This window comes from Pelodiscus sinensis, chromosome 2 (genome assembly GCF_049634645.1).
Source record: "Pelodiscus sinensis isolate JC-2024 chromosome 2, ASM4963464v1, whole genome shotgun sequence".
Taxonomy (NCBI): Eukaryota; Metazoa; Chordata; order Testudines; family Trionychidae; genus Pelodiscus; species Pelodiscus sinensis.
The window spans coordinates 196158345-196175595 of record NC_134712.1 but is presented as its reverse complement, the minus strand read 5'-3'; the positions used below and the strand labels follow the sequence as shown (position 1 = coordinate 196175595).

The 17251-nt window shown below is 42.1% G+C and overlaps 1 protein-coding gene across 4 annotated transcripts in view; it reads left to right on the top strand.

Annotated features, from left to right (window-relative positions):
- TAX1BP1 (Tax1 binding protein 1) overlaps positions 1–17251 on the top strand; it is a 106529-nt gene that overhangs the window by 46906 nt on the left and 42372 nt on the right. For all 4 annotated transcript variants that reach the window (XM_075922160.1, XM_075922161.1, XM_075922159.1 and 1 more), the window contains exons 4-7: positions 2374–2561; positions 4535–4693; positions 15453–15601; positions 15721–15811. In XM_075922160.1, coding sequence (XP_075778275.1) covers positions 2374–2561; positions 4535–4693; positions 15453–15601; positions 15721–15811 — 587 coding nt within the window. The remainder of the gene's footprint in view (positions 1–2373; positions 2562–4534; positions 4694–15452; positions 15602–15720; positions 15812–17251) is intronic.

Genomic DNA, 17251 nt, shown 5'->3' with positions numbered 1-17251 from the left:
CATACATGTAATATGTGTCATCAAATTTAAAATTAAACAATATAAATGGACAATTTAATAATGCATTGTGAGATGACGTAAATTATACTATAATTGTACAGAATTGAAACATTAGATCTTAAATCAGGAACAGTAGTGGGGATAATCAATCTTAACTAGTTGAGACTGATTTACTTGCAATACAAGGGGATTAGGCTGGATGATTTAGGAGGTGTTTATGTCCTCTATTCGTCCTTGTGGCTCTCAGGATTCTGAATATAAAGTATAATGGTGCAAAAGTACCATGGTAGTTAAGGTTGCACCATGACATGTTTCAAAGACTGACTTTTCTAAGTCCTCTAAACTCAACATGCTTAGTTGAGTTTCTGTGAAATATGATGTGTGTCAGGAGAGTGTAGAGGAGGTTAATAATAGGTATCTGAAGGTACAGCCTCTCTTCGAGATATGGACCAAACACTTGGCCATAACTTGATCCATTCGTAACTCGGACCCCATTGAGTTACACGCGACTGCGCTGTTCGTAAGCGCGGGCCACGTTCCTAACTCAGGGGCCCCTTTATGACTGCTCCATGGGAGCTTTGGTCGTAATTGCGAACGGTCATAACTCGACGGTTCACAAGTCGGGGGAGCAGCTGTATAACCATTTAAATTGCTAACCAGTAAACGCTGCCTCATCCGTTTCTGTTATGGTTACATGCCGGCTCCCGGAGAACTGACTTCGCTGTGGACTCTGCAGTATAACTGGAGCCCTGGGTAGCAATTTTCCTAGCAGCAGGGTGGAGAGAATGCATGTGAAAGCTTCCTAGGAGGTAGCTTCTGGGGAGTAAGAGACTAGGAAGAAAAGGATTTACAGTTGCAGTGAGGGGAGGGTGATGGATTGTAGGAAAGGTGAAATTGGCCCAGGTCTCAGTTGAGGGACGTATGACACCTCTCAGTTCCGTATGTATCATGTCCCATAATTTGCATACTAAGACTAATTAACCTGTAGACAACAATCCCTATTTCCTTCCCCCATCTCCTATCCCCCTGACACGGGGTGGGAAGTCCAGCCCCCTCCCCACCCGGGAGGATAGGCAGGAAGCCTCTTAGATCCCATCTGAGTTGCCTCACCCCATAATTGTCCCCCCCGCCCCTCCATCTATAGCCGCTGTCAGTGGGGCGCTAAGGCCCAGTGGCCTAGTCAATAATGACCCAAATCAGTGGGGCAAAAAGCCCAATGGCCAAGTCAATAACGTAGTTGAAGCACCCCCACTTTTGGGGGTCAGTGGAGTGGGATAGGGGACCTGGACCCCCTCTCTCCATGGGGCCACAGCCAGGAGCCCTGTCAGTGGTGGACTGGTACCATCACTAGCTCAGCGGGGAATCCACCTGAAACAGCTGAGCTCACCAGGGGCCCTCAAGCTCCCTGTCCTGGGCTACCTCCGACCCTGTCCAATGGCTGGCATCTTCCCCACCTGCATCCTCAAAGTGAGTTGCTCCCCCAGGCATCCACCTTCTGCAGTAGCTGCTGCGTTGGCAGTGTTGCTTGGACAGGAGCTCCTTTCCCTTCTGTGGTCAGCCCTGATTGAGCTGCTCCCCTGGCTTTTATATTAGACCTGCAGTTGGAGCATGTCCAGCAGGGCTGTGGAGGAGGGGCCGTAGCCAAACAAGCCTGGTTAACCCCTCCTGGGCCAGTGCAGTGTTAGTACCTGACACCCCGTCATACCCCCAGTATAACTTTCTATAACCATTGCTCAGTCACGCACTTCAAAAATATCGACACACAGCCTCACATCACATACACACTCACCATGCAGGCCCAACTACTGCCATCACTGCTTAGTGTAGGTACACATAACATATTGGCTATCTGGAATATATGCTAATAATTCACAATGGCTACAGCCAGCTCTAGAGGGTGAAACGAGAAAATAGCTTGAGCAATCTTTTTCCTCCCTCTTCTTTTGTTCTGTCATAGTGTTAAATTAAATGCTGCGGATGAGAGCAAATGAGCTGTAAAAGAAGGTGGCGATTGTACATTGCAGCAACTATGGCATTGGCAGGGTAAAGGAATGTGGGTAAATGAGGTATATTAATTAAAGAGGCCTAGATAAGGTTGCATGGGCAATCTTAACTGCATTTTGTGGTTTTCACAAGTTGATTTTGCTCAACTCATTGGTCTGCAAGAGGTTGACATATCACCAAGAAACCTTAATTCTGCATTAGTGTAATTGTTGGTGATTGAATTATACCATAATATACTCTGTTTTGTGTTATTGCTTAATTGAAGCTATCGTATTAATCATAATGATGTACTGTGTGCAATAGTTCTCATGATTAATTTTTTACTGTGTAAAATTGTTCTGTTTTAAATGTCAATTTTTCTTTTTTTAGGATATTATCTACCAAATGATGATGGAGAATTTTACCAGTTCTGTTACGTTACTCACAAGGGTGAGATTCGTGGAGCAAGCACCCCATTTCAGTTTCGAACCTCTTCTCCTGTTGAAGAATTGTTGACTATGGAGGATGAAGGAAACTCTGATATGTTGGTGGTGACCACAAAAGCTGGACTTCTTGAGGTTTGAGTTAGCAAACTCAGATTTGTTGTTCTTATTTATATATATTTCTGGTTTTATCTGAATGATTTGGTGAATTAAGTACATAAAAATGTAAAGCTAAGTAGATTCCAAGGGTTTTTGATGCCTAAAATTTGAGTGCAGGTCAAAATACTTGTTAAATACATAAATAAAATATACTTGTAAAGCACATGAATAAAATTTACACTTATGCTCACTGCCATACAGTGCACTTAACACAAAAACTTAAGTAACAATATTTATTAGGGATGTGATAGTGTATTCAATTAACCAATGAGCCTGGGCTTATCGATTTAATTCTTCATGGTTACAAGTAAACACTCCCATCAACCTCCCCTGCTGTCTCTGTATCAGGCAGCATGGGGCAGGATCAGCTTAAAACCCAGCTCCCCCCCAAGCACTGGCTCCCTCCCAAGCCCTGGAGGAGGGGAGAGTGGCTCCATGGAAGCCAGCTTAAAAGCCTGCTGCTCCCCACGAGAACTGGCTCCTGCCTGCCCCCCTGTGCTGCTGAGGCAGCAGTACTGGGGGCGGGGGAGGGTGCAGGCGGCTGTGTGGGAACCACTCTCTCCTCGCCCTTTCCCCATATGTTTACCAAAACCAAAAAACACAAACTTTTTTACATCCCTAATATTTTAGGTGCCATCTTATATTTCCTTTCCTTGTCTGATAGAGGTAGCAGGTGGGGGGAGAGACTAGTCACATCACTAGTCGACTGTCCAGTAAGCTTCTGTTTATCAGATAGCCGACTAGTCTCTTTCATCCCTAGTGCACAAATGCCTTTTTTCAGTTTTATTTTCTCCAAGCAATGTTCTGTTATTGTCGGCCTCTCACACAATTGCTTCCATTTAGTGATTTTTTATCATAAATACCTACAAAGATGTGCCCTATGTTGAGCCCACATTTTATTTGTGATCGTGATTTAATAAACAAAAAAGGGCTATTTCTTTGAAATTGTTTGAAGTACTGATTGGAAAAATCACTTTACATCTTCTCCCCATGCTTCGGATTTGATTGTTCTTTCTTAATTTGCCTTCAGTGTTGCATTTGTGCCTCCATCTAAATTGTTTTGTGTCTATGCTAGTCAGGGGATAAAAGGGCTTTACACAGTGCAGGGTATCTACCTGCAGTAGCTTATCTTCCCTATCTTGTTTGCTGTCTGCACGAAAATGGCCATTCAGATCAGTCTGCAGTCTTGTCACCAGAATCACAAAAAAGAAATTCCCATTTGTAATTCATATGTTATTCTGTCACACACTATATTTGTTCTCCTTCACTTTGGCTATGTTTACATTCACGATTTTGTGACGTTCACCCAATATTGCTGTATTACAGTAAAACTCCATTGGTCTGGCATCTGATGGTCCGGCACCATCAGGAACCCGGAAGTGCTCCGCAGCTGGACCATTGGAGCTGCTCTGCCTCCAGCTTCCCCTATTCAGCCGCTGCTAAAACTGACCAGCGGCTGAATCGGGGAAGCTGGAGGCAGAGCAGCTGGGGCGCTGCACGGTAGGTCCCCTAGCGCTGCCCCTGGGGACTGCGGGACCAACCCGGCAGCACCCCAGGTGTCCCCGATTCAGCCGCTGCTGAAATTGACCAGTGGCTGATTCCGGGAAGCCCGGGGCAGAGCTGCTCGGCCTCAGGCTTCCTGGAGTCAGCTCTTGGTCAATTTCAGCAGCGGCTGACTTGGGGACGCCTGGGGCAGAGCAGCTGGGGTGCTGCTGGGTTGGTCCCTCACCGCCGCTCCTCGGCGCTACTGGATCAACCCGGCAGCACCCCAGCTGCGCTGCCCCAGGCATCCCCAAGTCAGCTGCTACTGAAATTGACCAAGAGCTGACTCAGGGAAGCCCGGGGCAGAGTTGATACGATGGGAAGTAATACACATTAGTTTGTAATCATTTGAGTTGAGCCCCATGGAGGAAGAATCACATGAAAAGAATATTTATTTTCTTTTCTAGTTTAAAATTGAAAAAACAATGAAAGAAAAAGAAGAGCTGTTAAAGGTAACTACTAGTCTGGAAAAAGAGACTGTACAACTTAGAGACCAACTTGAAAGATTGGAAAAAGAACTTAATCACGAAAAGCAGAGATGTGATCAGCTGCAAGCTGAGCAAAAGGTTAGTTCTGTAACTGATTAGAACTGTCTGCATAACATGTGTACTCTACCTTTTTTCCCAAGAACTAATTAAAGTGGGTGAAAACCAGCTATCAAAACTCCTCAGCAGTTAGTTGTTTGCACTAAGGTAGGTCTATTTCTTTCTAAAATAGGTCTATTGCCTTTCTGTCACTATTCTTTTTGTGTTGTAAAATGGTTAAAATACTTAAATTATTTTTGTATCAGGCTTGATTAAATAATCTGACAGCCGTTATGTTTGGCATTTAATTGCAGAGTTCATAGCAGGAAAACTAGTTGAGGTTGATCAGTTTGCTTGTATTACTTGAAAATGGAGGAAGTATTTTCAGTTTCATTCCAAGCAGTGGGTTAATAGAACACAGCATTAAAAGGATATTAGTTTTCAAAAAAGCAAATTCTAAGGAATGAAGAAACTTAAAATTATTGCTAGTAATTCCACTGACAAAGCATAATTACAGAGAATGAAAACTAATTGGGTAGGCTTGTCTAAAAGATATCTTAAAGATCTGAGGGCAAAAAGTACTGGCATTAGAAATGGTAGAAGCAGAGCAAATTCAAAAATTAATTTACAATGTCAGAAAAGACTTGCAGGGGAAATACAAGAGTATAATAATTAATTCTGGTTTTCGCTAATTAGGAATAAGACTGACTTCTCCATATATATACTAGGGAGGATACAAATTACTCTAGACAGTTTGTTTATAGACTCCTAATCAATTATTAAAATATGCTTTATAAAAATGTTTATTAAAAATAGGCTAAGTTGGATGACAGACATGGAGTAATGGCATGGACAACTTTGAAGTAATGAAACTTGTATAATATATCTGTGGATAAAAAGCAATTAATGTAATACTTCTAAAATTTCAGTAATTACAAATCGGAATTTTGAACTGTTTAGCCAAGAAACTGAAGACATATGCTGCTTCTGGAGATCTTAATGAACCTTTGCAATTTACTTTTGAAGAGTTATGATTAAATGGACAGGTGCTAGAGTGTTGGAGGATGAAGAAGTTCTAGTAACAATTTTAAATACTGGAAAAAGCATAATTTACTTTAGTCTTTAATCTTTAATAGAATCACTGCATCAGTGGTTCTCAACCAGGACTCTCTGAGGGACCATGAGCTCTCTGGGGGTCCATTAAGTAGTGCCAGCATTAGACTTGCTGGCGCCCAGGGAAAAACACGAAAGCCCCATATTCTGGGGTTGAAGCCCAGCAGTCTGAACCCTGCCTTCTGAAGCTGAAACTTGAGCAATTTAGCTACATGGTAACCTAGGCAGTTGCCCTGCTTGCTACCCCCTAATGACAAACCCGGTTTTTATGTGCAGAAAAATACTAGTTGTGGCTGTGGAGTTTTTACATGATGGAAGGGCCTCAAAGAAAAAGGTTGTGAACACTTACGCTACATAACAAGTTAAAAGATTAGTTTAAATGTTGTTAGGAAAAAATTTTACAGTACTAATTTAAATTGCAGCAGTTGGCTTTTATTTTCTCTCATTTACCATGAGATAAGTTTAAACTAGCAGGTTTGCATGATTTGAAGAAAGCAATAATCTATGCAATACAGTAATTGAGCTTTTATAAAACTAAACAGCATTTCAGAACTCAAAATTATGCTAAGTGATGTATTATAATATATATATATATATATATAATACATGATCCTATTCATCTGCATAGTGTATTAGCTGATTATTTTATTCTGTCACATACAGAGGCTTTAATAGAGTTCATGATTTTCAGCGTTTCTTACTTTCTTAAACTTTTTTCCCCATAATGCTTTTTTTTAAATTCTATTCAGATTCAGACAAAAAAATACTTCAAATATGTTAAAGCTATAATTAGGGGTATAATTTTTAAATCGTGAGCTTCACCTATAGATTTTATTAAATAAAATATAAAAAATTAGAACAAATACAGTCTAGGTAAAAATGGTAGTTATGATCTCTCTGGGGTAATAATATATAATAGAGGGATCTGACTTTCTGATGTAAATATTGTTCAGCATAGGCTTAAAACTTTCAATTCAAGTTGAAACTTGGTGCTCAGGTTTTCTGACAGCACTGATCAGGTCCCAAGGATGCCAGACTAGAGAGGTTCAACCTCTACAGAACAAAAAGATGACATCTCCCTATATCTAAGAGCTTACATTTCTGTTTTTGTCATTTTTATAACCCATATACCGTATATACTCGAGTATAAGCCGAGTTTTTCAGCACAGTTTTTGTGCTGAAAAATGCCCCCCTCGGCTTATACTCGAGTCAGCATCTCGAGAACTGAGGCGGGCAAAGCCGCAGAGGCGCGGGACCCCCCCCCCCCCCCCCCCCCCCCCGCGGCTGCGGCTTCAGTCCGGGAGCCTGTGGTTTGCTGGGGACCGTCCCCAGCAGACCACAGGCTCCCGGACTGAAGCCGCAGCCGCGGGGGGTCCCGCGCCTCTGAGGCTTTGCTCTGGCAAAGCCTCAGAAGCGCGGGAACCCGCCCGGTGCCCCTGGTCTGCTGGAGACGGTCTCCAGCAGACCAGGGGCACCGGAGCAGCTTTCGCCCCGACTCATTTCCTACCCTAGGCTGCCTCATTTCCTACCCTAGGCTTATACTCGGGTCAATACTTTTTCCCAGTTTTTTGGGGTAAAATTAGGTGCCTCGGCTTATATTCGGGTCGACTTATACTCGAGTATATACGGTAACTAATATCTGTACACCTAGCTGAACTGCAGTTGCTTACATAACTGGAGTTTATGAATACCCAGATTAATAACCATGTTATTGATTTGTTAGTGTTTTAACTTTGAAATTTGAGTTGTGATTGCTATTTTCTTCTTGGAGTGCTAGTCCCTGCCATGCACATGCAGTCCATGCACCGGAGGCTGGAGAATTCTTTCACATGGTGTCATTTGGTCAGAATCTGTGTACCTGCTTTCCTGTGTTTCACCCCAAACAGTATAAAGGCTGGTGTGGACTGACCACTTCTCCAGTTTCTACTTACTGCTGCATGGCCTAAGTCAAAATCTTCCAGTGTTAAGCTCTTATCCTTTTTCTGTTTCCTGTAAATATTCAAAGTTCTTTAGTTTTCTCAGTTTTTGTTATTAGTGTTTGGTTAATTCCTCAATTAGTGGAAGATTTCCCCCCCCCCCCCCCCCCCTTTGGGATATAGAGGCAACAAGGGGTGAGAGAAAATGCGAGTAGTCAACTTGGCAGCAAGGGGTGAGGGCAAATGCGGGTAGTCAACTTGACTACCTAATAAGCCTAGTATTATTGGGTAGTCGACTGTTCAACTACTCTTTTACATCCCTATTCGCTACTGGCCTCAGCATCAACTTGAGCACTGACTATAGTACCAACTGAAGTCAGACTTTGTGACTTGAAGGATCGGGATCTGCCACTGAAAGCCACTTGGTTAGAGAGACATTCACTAGTGGGACTATCGTCGTCCTGTAACTATGTTGTCTACTCTGACAGTGTGAAGTGAAAAAATACAACCTCTCAAAGGGCTAGTAACTTATTCCATTCCAGAGGAGATCTTCATCCTCTTGTACTTGGTCTCCCTTGTCACCAGGATGGATCCTAACTGAGGAGATTCAAGCACTGTCTCCTGTTCCATCCACTAGCTTAAGTTTCCCTTCAGTGGGACAAAAGGCCCTACCAGTGGAGGTAGTTCCAACCTTTTCGTTGTCTGGAGAGTCAAATATAATGGTGGAATCAGCTTCAGCACCACCTCGAAAGACTAACCCAGATAGGCGTTTGAGAGTCTCTGGCCTGAGCCACACAAATAGGAATCTTCCCAGTGTCTTGTGGACCACCATAGTCTACCTTTGAAACCTCAGATTGACCTTTTTGGAGGGCATATATAATCCTTATGCACAGGGCTCGACAGATACACTCGCCCGCTCGCCTGTGGTGAGTAGATTTTGCCAGCTGGCGAGTGCAGAGGCGGACTGGCCCGGTGGGCCATTGTAACAGGCTGGCCGAAACCCGCACTACGGGTGGCGCGGCCCCATCCGATCCGCCGGCCAGCGGAGTAGCAGAGCACTGCTGGGGAGGGGGAACTGTGGCAATTCTCAGCGCCGGGCTGCCCGTGTGCAGCTGTGGCGCGAGGAGGCGGGGCGCTGGCAGACGATTTTAAAGGGCTGCGGCAGCTCGGCTCTGGTTGCTCCAGTCCAGCCCCGGCCCCAACTCCCTCGCCAGCGAGAGACCACTCGTGGCCAACCGCCTGGCTCGCTGCGCCTGCCCCGTGCCCCATCTGCCTCCCGCCGCCCATTCCCCACGTTGTCCCTCCACCCTGGATATCCTCTGCTCTCCCTCTGGCTCTGCGCCGCCCTTGCACCCCGCACCCTGCTTCCCTCCACCCCCAATCTCTGCCCCCTCAGCTCTGTGCTGCCCGTTCCCTGCACTGCCCCTAGGCCCCGATCCCTCTGCCCCTCCCATTCCCCGCGTCCCATTCCTCGTGCTTCCACCGCACCCCGCACATTGCTCCCCTCCTCCCCGATCCCTGCGTCCCTCTGGCTCTGTGCCTCTCGTTCCCTGCGCAACCCCTATCCCCTCCTCTCCCCCCCTCCATTCCCTGCACCCCTCTGGCTCTGCGCTGTCCCTCCACCCTGTTTCCCCTGTGGGTCGGGAGTGAGGGGTGCTTGTCTATAGAGAGGGGCTGGACAGGCCAGGGAAAAAGCTGCTGTGACCCAGCAGCAAGTGAAAGGGGGAGTTCACTTGAAGCGCCTTTGTCTTTATGGAAAAAAATGAATGAAAATGCTCTTTGCTATTTATAAGGCTAAAATGCTGGGACAGAAATGAAAACAAACAAAAAAAATCCATTGCAAAATGCAAATGTGTAAAAGAAAACAAAAAGGGGGGGACAAAAATGTCTTGCTTGGGGCAGCAGAAAACCTAGAGCTGTTCCTGGGGGAGGGGAAGGGGAAAAATATGGGGAAGGGGCTTGTGCTGAGGGTAGGGTAGGAGAGGAGGTCAGGAGAAGAAGAAGAAAGGGGAAGGCACCAAGGGACGGGGTGCAGGAGAGACAAATCCCAGCTGGCCAAGTGGAGACAATGAGGAAAAGGGCAGAAGGGGAGGTGTCAGTGGGGGGGAGGGAACAGGGTGATGCTGGGAGAATAGAGGGTAAGGGCACTGAGGGTTAGAGGGGGGAGGAGAAGATGCTGGGAGAAGGCTTGAAAGAAGGGGTGGGCATGAGGAAGGTGGAGATGGAGCAATGCACATGTGAGGGCACAGGGTCATGAGGGGAATGGGGGCAGAGAGTACTGAGGGGGTGGGTATCAGGGAAAAAGAGGGCAAAGGGGGCAGGGGCAGTGAGAGAAGGGGGAGGCACCAGGAGGGTGCAGGTGCCAGGAGATTCTGGGGGTGAAGCAGAAGGGCAGGCACCTGCAGGGGATGAACCAGCACCAGAGGAGAGAGGCAGGGCAGGTATAGAGGGAGGTGTTAGGAGAGGGGATGAGGAGGGATAGCTCACATGATCAGAGTGGGGCTACTGGAGGAGTGGGCACAGGGGAGAGAGAAGGGCTGGCGGAGGGGGGCAGGTCTCAGGAGGGCTGAGGGCAGAGAGAAGGGCAGGAGTCAGGACAGCAGAGGAGAGTGAAGGGTTGGGGGGCAGCAGGCACCAGGGGAACTGATGGAGCAAGGGGAGGAGACATGGCAGCAGAGGAAAAGGTAGACATTTATAAGATATTTATTAATAACTTGGGTGATATTTATTAAGACCGTATTAGTAATTACTGTTCTTATTCTTATTAGGAATTTATGCCATTTACAAAAAACACTTTTTGGGGGGGAGGGTGGCGAATCCCTTTTTTGTCTGGCGGGTAGGGTTTTCCATAATTTGTCGAGCCCTGCTTATGCATAAGGGAGAATGGCGTCTGGAAGAGAGTTTGAGCGAAGGCGGCAGTTGTGACTTAGGGCAGGGAACTGGGGTGCAGGGTTTTGGGATGTGACCTGGGAATAAGGGGATTTTGATCTTGGGCAGGAGATTGGGTACCAGATCTGGGAGGGGGTATGGATGCATGTGGAATAGTGGGGCAGGAATAGGGGCGTGGAGGGTTGCGGAAGGAAGGAGCTGAGGTGCCAGAGGCAGAGAGATTAAAAAGACTAGGACTTTTCAGTTTAGAAAAGAGGAGACTCAAAGGGGATATAAACAAGGACTTGAACTGGATGGCCCTTTCCCTCTCATGTCCCCTCTTTTTCTCCTATTTATTTGTACCTCTGGATGCCTTGCTCCGTTCATCTGAGGAAGTGGGTTGTGCCCACAGAAGCTCATGATACTATTTTTTGTTGGTCTCCAAGGTGCTGCAGAACCACTCCTTGTTTTTTAAGTTGGGGCACATCTGCACAGCAGGGCAAAACTTTAATTAAGCTACACAACTTCAGCTACGTTAATTGTGTAGCTCCGTGTTTCTCAAACTGTGGGTCCCAACTTAGAGGGGGGTTGCAGAATCTTAGAGGGGGGTCATGGTGTATCAAAGTTTGAGAACCCCTGGTGTAGCTGAAGTCAAAATAGCATCATTTTGCTTTTGGTGCTATCTACGCAGCAGGATGTCAAAGGAAGGACACTATTCCTTTGACTTCCCTTACTCGTGTGAAATGAGGGTTACAGGTGTCCGAGTAAGAGGTCCTCCAGCTCGCCATTATTTCAAAATGATGACTTGCTGTGTGGACATGTGCTGTGTCATTTCAGAATAAAGTCAGTTATTCTGAAATAATGCTGCTGTGTAGACATATCCTTACAGACTAACAGGGCTACCCCCCTGAGACTTTTATGTGCAGCAAAGATACTGGAGCTCTGAATCTAAAGCAGTCATTTGTCTCCCTCTAGTGGCCAGATACTTGTCTGCAGTGTTCTATAGCATTGCAGTAGTGACAGCTTTTAACAGTAGCGCTCAAACTGTATAACCTTGATGTATACTAAATTTGTTCCTTTAATCTTCTTTTTCTTGATGATCTTGTAAACATTTAGAAAATGTTTTAGTATATATAACACCAATATAAATTGGAGCACAGGCAGATTTATTATTTATTGCATTTTTTCTTTCAACAGGCGTTAAACATTTATTTTATTGTTTGAGGATGTTTTTATAGTACTTGGATTTAATCCTCTAAAAGGTGTCAGCATAAATCCAGGTTCTACAGCAATGAACTGAACAATAACTTAATTTAAAATTGTATTCAAATATCAAATATTGATTTGAATTGGCTTCCTTATGTGGTTTACTTGAATTGCTTCTCTGATTGGAAAATGACAGGGAACACTTTGTTGTTAGTATATTTTTTTCATCCTTCACTGCAGTTCCAAAATCAGATCCTACAACTACAGTAGGATCTGCATAAAGTTTGAAAACCAATAATTTTTAATATTTTCTGTGCAAATTTTTACCCAAACAGGATAACATGCATATTTCAAAATTTGAACTTTTTGTGGGGAAGGGATGGAAATCTGTTTTGTTACAAATGCTAAATAAAAGTTTTAAAAATCAAACCTAAAACACTCCAGAGTTACTTTTTTGGGCACCAGGAATTTCTCTCTTAGGTGCTGTCAATGTTTCTATGAGGAGAAGTCACTGTTTACGTTTAATTGATCGTTCCTTATGGTTAGATAATTTGTTGATTGTGAAAGGACTAATTTGTAGATATTCTTATGTAGTACAGATAAGAGGAAGCGGTATACTGAATTTAATGCTCCTAGCTCTTACCATTTAGGAAGACTTCTTGAACAGATGAATAGACAGACTCTCTCAAATATATAGTATATGATCTATTTATGAGCAAATTGCAGTTTTCTGTGAATTAATGTCTCCTAAAGTAAACTCTAGTAGTTGCCACAGTTTCCTTCTTGCAATATTACATTGATATTAGGGGAGCTAATTATGTGAACTGTGTAACTTCACCTCAGTGTTTTCAGGATTAACCTTAGATCTGCGAAATATGAGACTGATGCATAATATAAACATTTCATAGTTTTGTTGGAAGCATGCATACATCGACTTCATAGTTAATTTAGATATTTTTCACTTTTCCCACTTCTCTATTTTCTGAGATATTGAAATAATAATTGTAGTTGCTGTTGATACAGTTAAGATTATATTAGTTTTTATGACAAACCTTTTTTTAGATGTGCACGTGAAAATATCTTTTTAAAATTATATGTTGAATATGACACAGAATTATTTTAGATGCCTTCCAAAGTTATATCTGTTTAGTTGGCTGACAAAAATGTAGTTTAGTACTGACAAAACCTTAGAACCGACAGTCATAGGAGAATGTGCTGGATTCTTTTCAGCCTTAGATACAATAAACATTATCAACTAACTTTTAGTTCCCAGAATCTTTATTACTTGTAATAATTGTAAGGAGGTGGAACACAGTTTATTTGCTTTTTTTTAAATCCCAGTTTGGTTTTTTCAAAGCTAGAAGTGTTGCGTTTTTTTTTTAAAGGAAAATTGTAATTTTAAATAGTGTAAATTTGAGTCATTGAGAGAGGAAAATTTGAAACTGAGGATATAGATTTTCTAGGTAATACTTATGACTATAGTTCCATTCAATTTAAAATTGAGTTTTGGCCTGGTCTACGCTGAAATTAGGTTGGAAAAATTCATGCTTTTGCATCACATTGTTAAGCTGACTTCAGCCCCTCTATGTAGACCATGCTAGGTCAGTGGAAATGTTCTTCCGTCAATTTAGCTACTACTTTTTGGGAAGATGGATTACTTATGCAGGCAGGAGAACCCTTCCCATTTGCGTGCATTGTGTTTACAGTGAAGTGCTATAAAGTTTTAAATGTAGACAAGTCCTTCATCTTAACGGTTGATTTGTGTGAATTGGTGATATTTACTGTTGTAGTTTTCTAAATATTTAGAAGTGTTACTTTCGGATGGTGGGGGAGAATCTACTTTGGAGTAACTAGTTTTCAAAACTTTTAAGTTCTGCAAATATCATGAGCACATTGAAATAAAATTTGTAATGGCTGTAATCAGTCCATTTCTGTAAGGCCCCATACCTAGTTTTTCTCATGTTTCCATTGAAACCGTGAAGTCAGTGGGAAAATCATTGTATTTCTATAGTTATTGCTTCCACTAAACAGGAGAAGGAAAATCAGCTATAAAGTTTGTTGTTGCTCCTGGATATACAGCAATTTTATTCAATACACTAAAATAGGTTACAGGAAATTAGTAAATTAGTAATTAGTTAAAATAGGTTACAGGACATTAGCACTTTCAGAAATAAAACTCTTGAAACATTTGTGAATTGTTCATTTTTAATGTATGTTTGTGACGATTCCTTCTCAAAGACTACTTCACAACGAACTATGCATTCATAAAGCTTTTTTTCACAGAATTATTTAACGTTTATAAATCTATTTTTAAAACGACATTATTGGGAACTGTGAAAAGTAAAAACAATCTTTTAGAGTTAAATGAAAGAATATCATTTTCTGATAGAATATAGCAGTGTTCAGGAAATTATTTAGATAAGACATATTTGTGTCCCTACACCTCTCTCCCTAACCACCACCACCACCAAAAAAAAAAAAAAACAAAAAAAAAACCCAATCAGACAACAAAAACATAAGGCTTGAAAATTCTGTTAGTTGCTTTTAAAAATAATACTTTATAATACTTAATTCTGAGAAGCAGAATCACCAGAGACTGACTGGGGTGCCCTTTAGAGAGGGCCGGGAGAGCTAAAGTGCACCTCTTTCCCCAATTCCTACAGGAACATTGCTGACTGTTCACTTTCATCAGGGAGTGAGGGAAAAGTGCAGTTTGCTGCATTCCTTACTTAGGCTGGGAAGCACAAAGGGCAGACAAACCTGGCCCTGCTCCAGCTGGGAGACAGGCACCCTCCTGGGAGCTGCAGCAGCCATTGAAAGATGCTTCTCACCAGGGCTTGCCAAGTGGCAGCGAGCCCCACTCGCCAGCCCGCATGGTTTCGCGCCATTCTGCGTTCTGTGCATGTGCAGATCATTCTGCACCTGCTCTTCTGGGCCGTAATCTACTCGCCACGGGCAAGTAGATGACATTATTTGTTGAGCCCTGCTTCTCACCCTGGGGCAGCCTCTATACTGAACCTCTCATCCCCACTCCTGCATCAGAGCAGTGATTTAAATGAAGCATGTATATTTTCATTTTATTTTCCAAAACCCAAAAAATAATTGAGCTAAGGACTCAACACATGTATTAGAACAGTCTGTTCTGCAATGCAATATTAAGTCTCCTCTGTTTTATCCTGTTATGTGTACTTAAAAATATATTCAGTTGGAGCATCCCATGCAGTTTCTCTCCCTTCTGGTGAGTTGATTAGTCACACTTATATGATGACAGGTATCTTCCTCAAAGCACTAATTTGCATTAAATCTTAAAATCTGAATTTTATTTTTGCAAGTATGTTCCCATTTTAGAGACTCATGCATTTTTTTTAAATACTAAGAGTTGGTAAGATGTAACATGACCACAAAACAATGTATTTACATCTTGCGTTTCCTTAGTTGAACAAGTGTGCCACAGAATGAAAATAGGTGGTACATATGCACGATTTCATTTATTTAGAACTTATAATAAATTCACTGTGTTTTTGTTTTAATGTAGAAAATTGTATTTTAAAATGCATAAATGAATGTAATAAGGAAGATTTGTAGTTAGCTTTAAAAGTATAGAAATTGGCGCTCTAAACCATATGAAAATATTTCTAAAGGAAAACACTTTTTCCTTATCATAAATTATATCCATGTATATTTTTATATTTTAAAAGGATAATCTTCAGACTTCAGAAATTCTTAAAATTGAAAATGAAGAACTAAAGAAAAAGTATGATGAGACTACATCGAAAGTTCTCCAACTTGAAGAAGATATCATGACTGTTACTCAGAAAGCTATTGCAAAAGAAACAGAGTTGGACAGGTATTTGACCCTCTTATTGCTAGATTTACTTTATTTTAATGTTACCATTGGTGTTTATGCACTCAGAGAATGAGAAGAAATGTAATATTTGAATGACTACATTAATATCTATTCCGTAGTCTGAAAGACAAATTGAAGAAAGTCATTTTTGAGAAGGAACAACTTGAATGTCAGTTAAAGACTGAGAAGGATGAGAAGGAACTTTACAAGGTAATGCATTCTTTCTAGCTGTATGTCCTTAAGCTAGATGACTTAGAGTAAAACTAATAATATTTCAGAGAGATGTGATACATTGAATATTCTTAGGTAAAAAATGGATGGGAAAAACATCAGAATTTAGCACAATATGTGGAAGGGTCTCTAGAGGTGTACAGTATCAATGGAGGCCTAGTGATTGAACTTGCTGGTACAAACTGCATCTCCCCTAGGAGGTTCAGCCAATGTAGCTATACTTGTAAAGCCTTTCAGTTGTAGACCAACCCTTCTGACTAATCATAGTGATCTGCTGGAGTCATCCTGGTTACAATGAATGTATTTCTTTTTGTACCATTCATTTTGTTGTGCTAGTTGAGACAAGCAGATCTGACCCTCTGTTTGAGAGGGTGGATATGGGAAACAGTGGGTACATCAGAAATGTCTCTAACTTGCATTAACGGTTATTGGCTATTATTCTTTGTCTTCTCCTTTTAGAAGCAATTGTCTGAATGAGATTTAGAGCATTAACATCTTTAGGTTATTTAAAAAAAAAAATTAGGGTGTGCCTGAAAGCATGTTTATATCCAAGGAGGACTTCTTTGTATTAGAGACAATACTGAAAAAGTCAAGTCCCTAACTCTCCTCTAAGCATCAAGGCATGTTCCATAACCACAAGTGTTGTTTTTTTATAAGTGGACAAAGCAAATGCGAGGCTTTTAGACCTGCACTGGGCGTATGCTTGGGATTTGTAACACTGATTTGCTAAACATTACATGTTAGTTAAGGTGGCATCTTCAAATATTACTTGTTACCACTCCTTAACATCCTTCGGCAGTATTTTGCTAATCGTGTAATTGATACAATTTGTATTGACTACACAATTAGTCGATAAGGGGAAGCGTGCTGCAGAGTCGCAGCAGGGGTAGGCCCAGGACCTGGCACAAACCAGGACTGAGCAGTCCTAGTTTGTGCCAGGTCCCGGACCGCTATGGCTCTGCCTTTTAAATGTAGTAAGAGCTACCTGGCTCTCTGTAATTTCCCCTAAATAATTTAATATCTATCTAGACATCCCATTCTGTTGAGGAAAGTGTTTGTGCAGTGGTTCTCAACTAGGATATGCAGAGGTCTTCTAGGGAGTATGTCAGTTCATCTAGATAATTGGCCCAGTTTTACTTATGGCTACATAAAAAGTACTAACAAACCAGTATAAACTAAATTTTTATAGGCAATGACCTATGTATGTCTCCATAAATATTATACACTGAAAAGTACAGTACAATTGAGTTATTTTATAATAGGTTATAGAAATGTGAAAGTAAGCAATATTTAGTAAGTGTGCATTCTGTAATTACACAAGTAATAAGAACGCTTGTGTATTTTTATGTCTGATATTATGAACAAGTAGTTTTTAAGTGAGGTGTAACTTGGGGTATGCAGGAAGAATCAGGTTTCTGA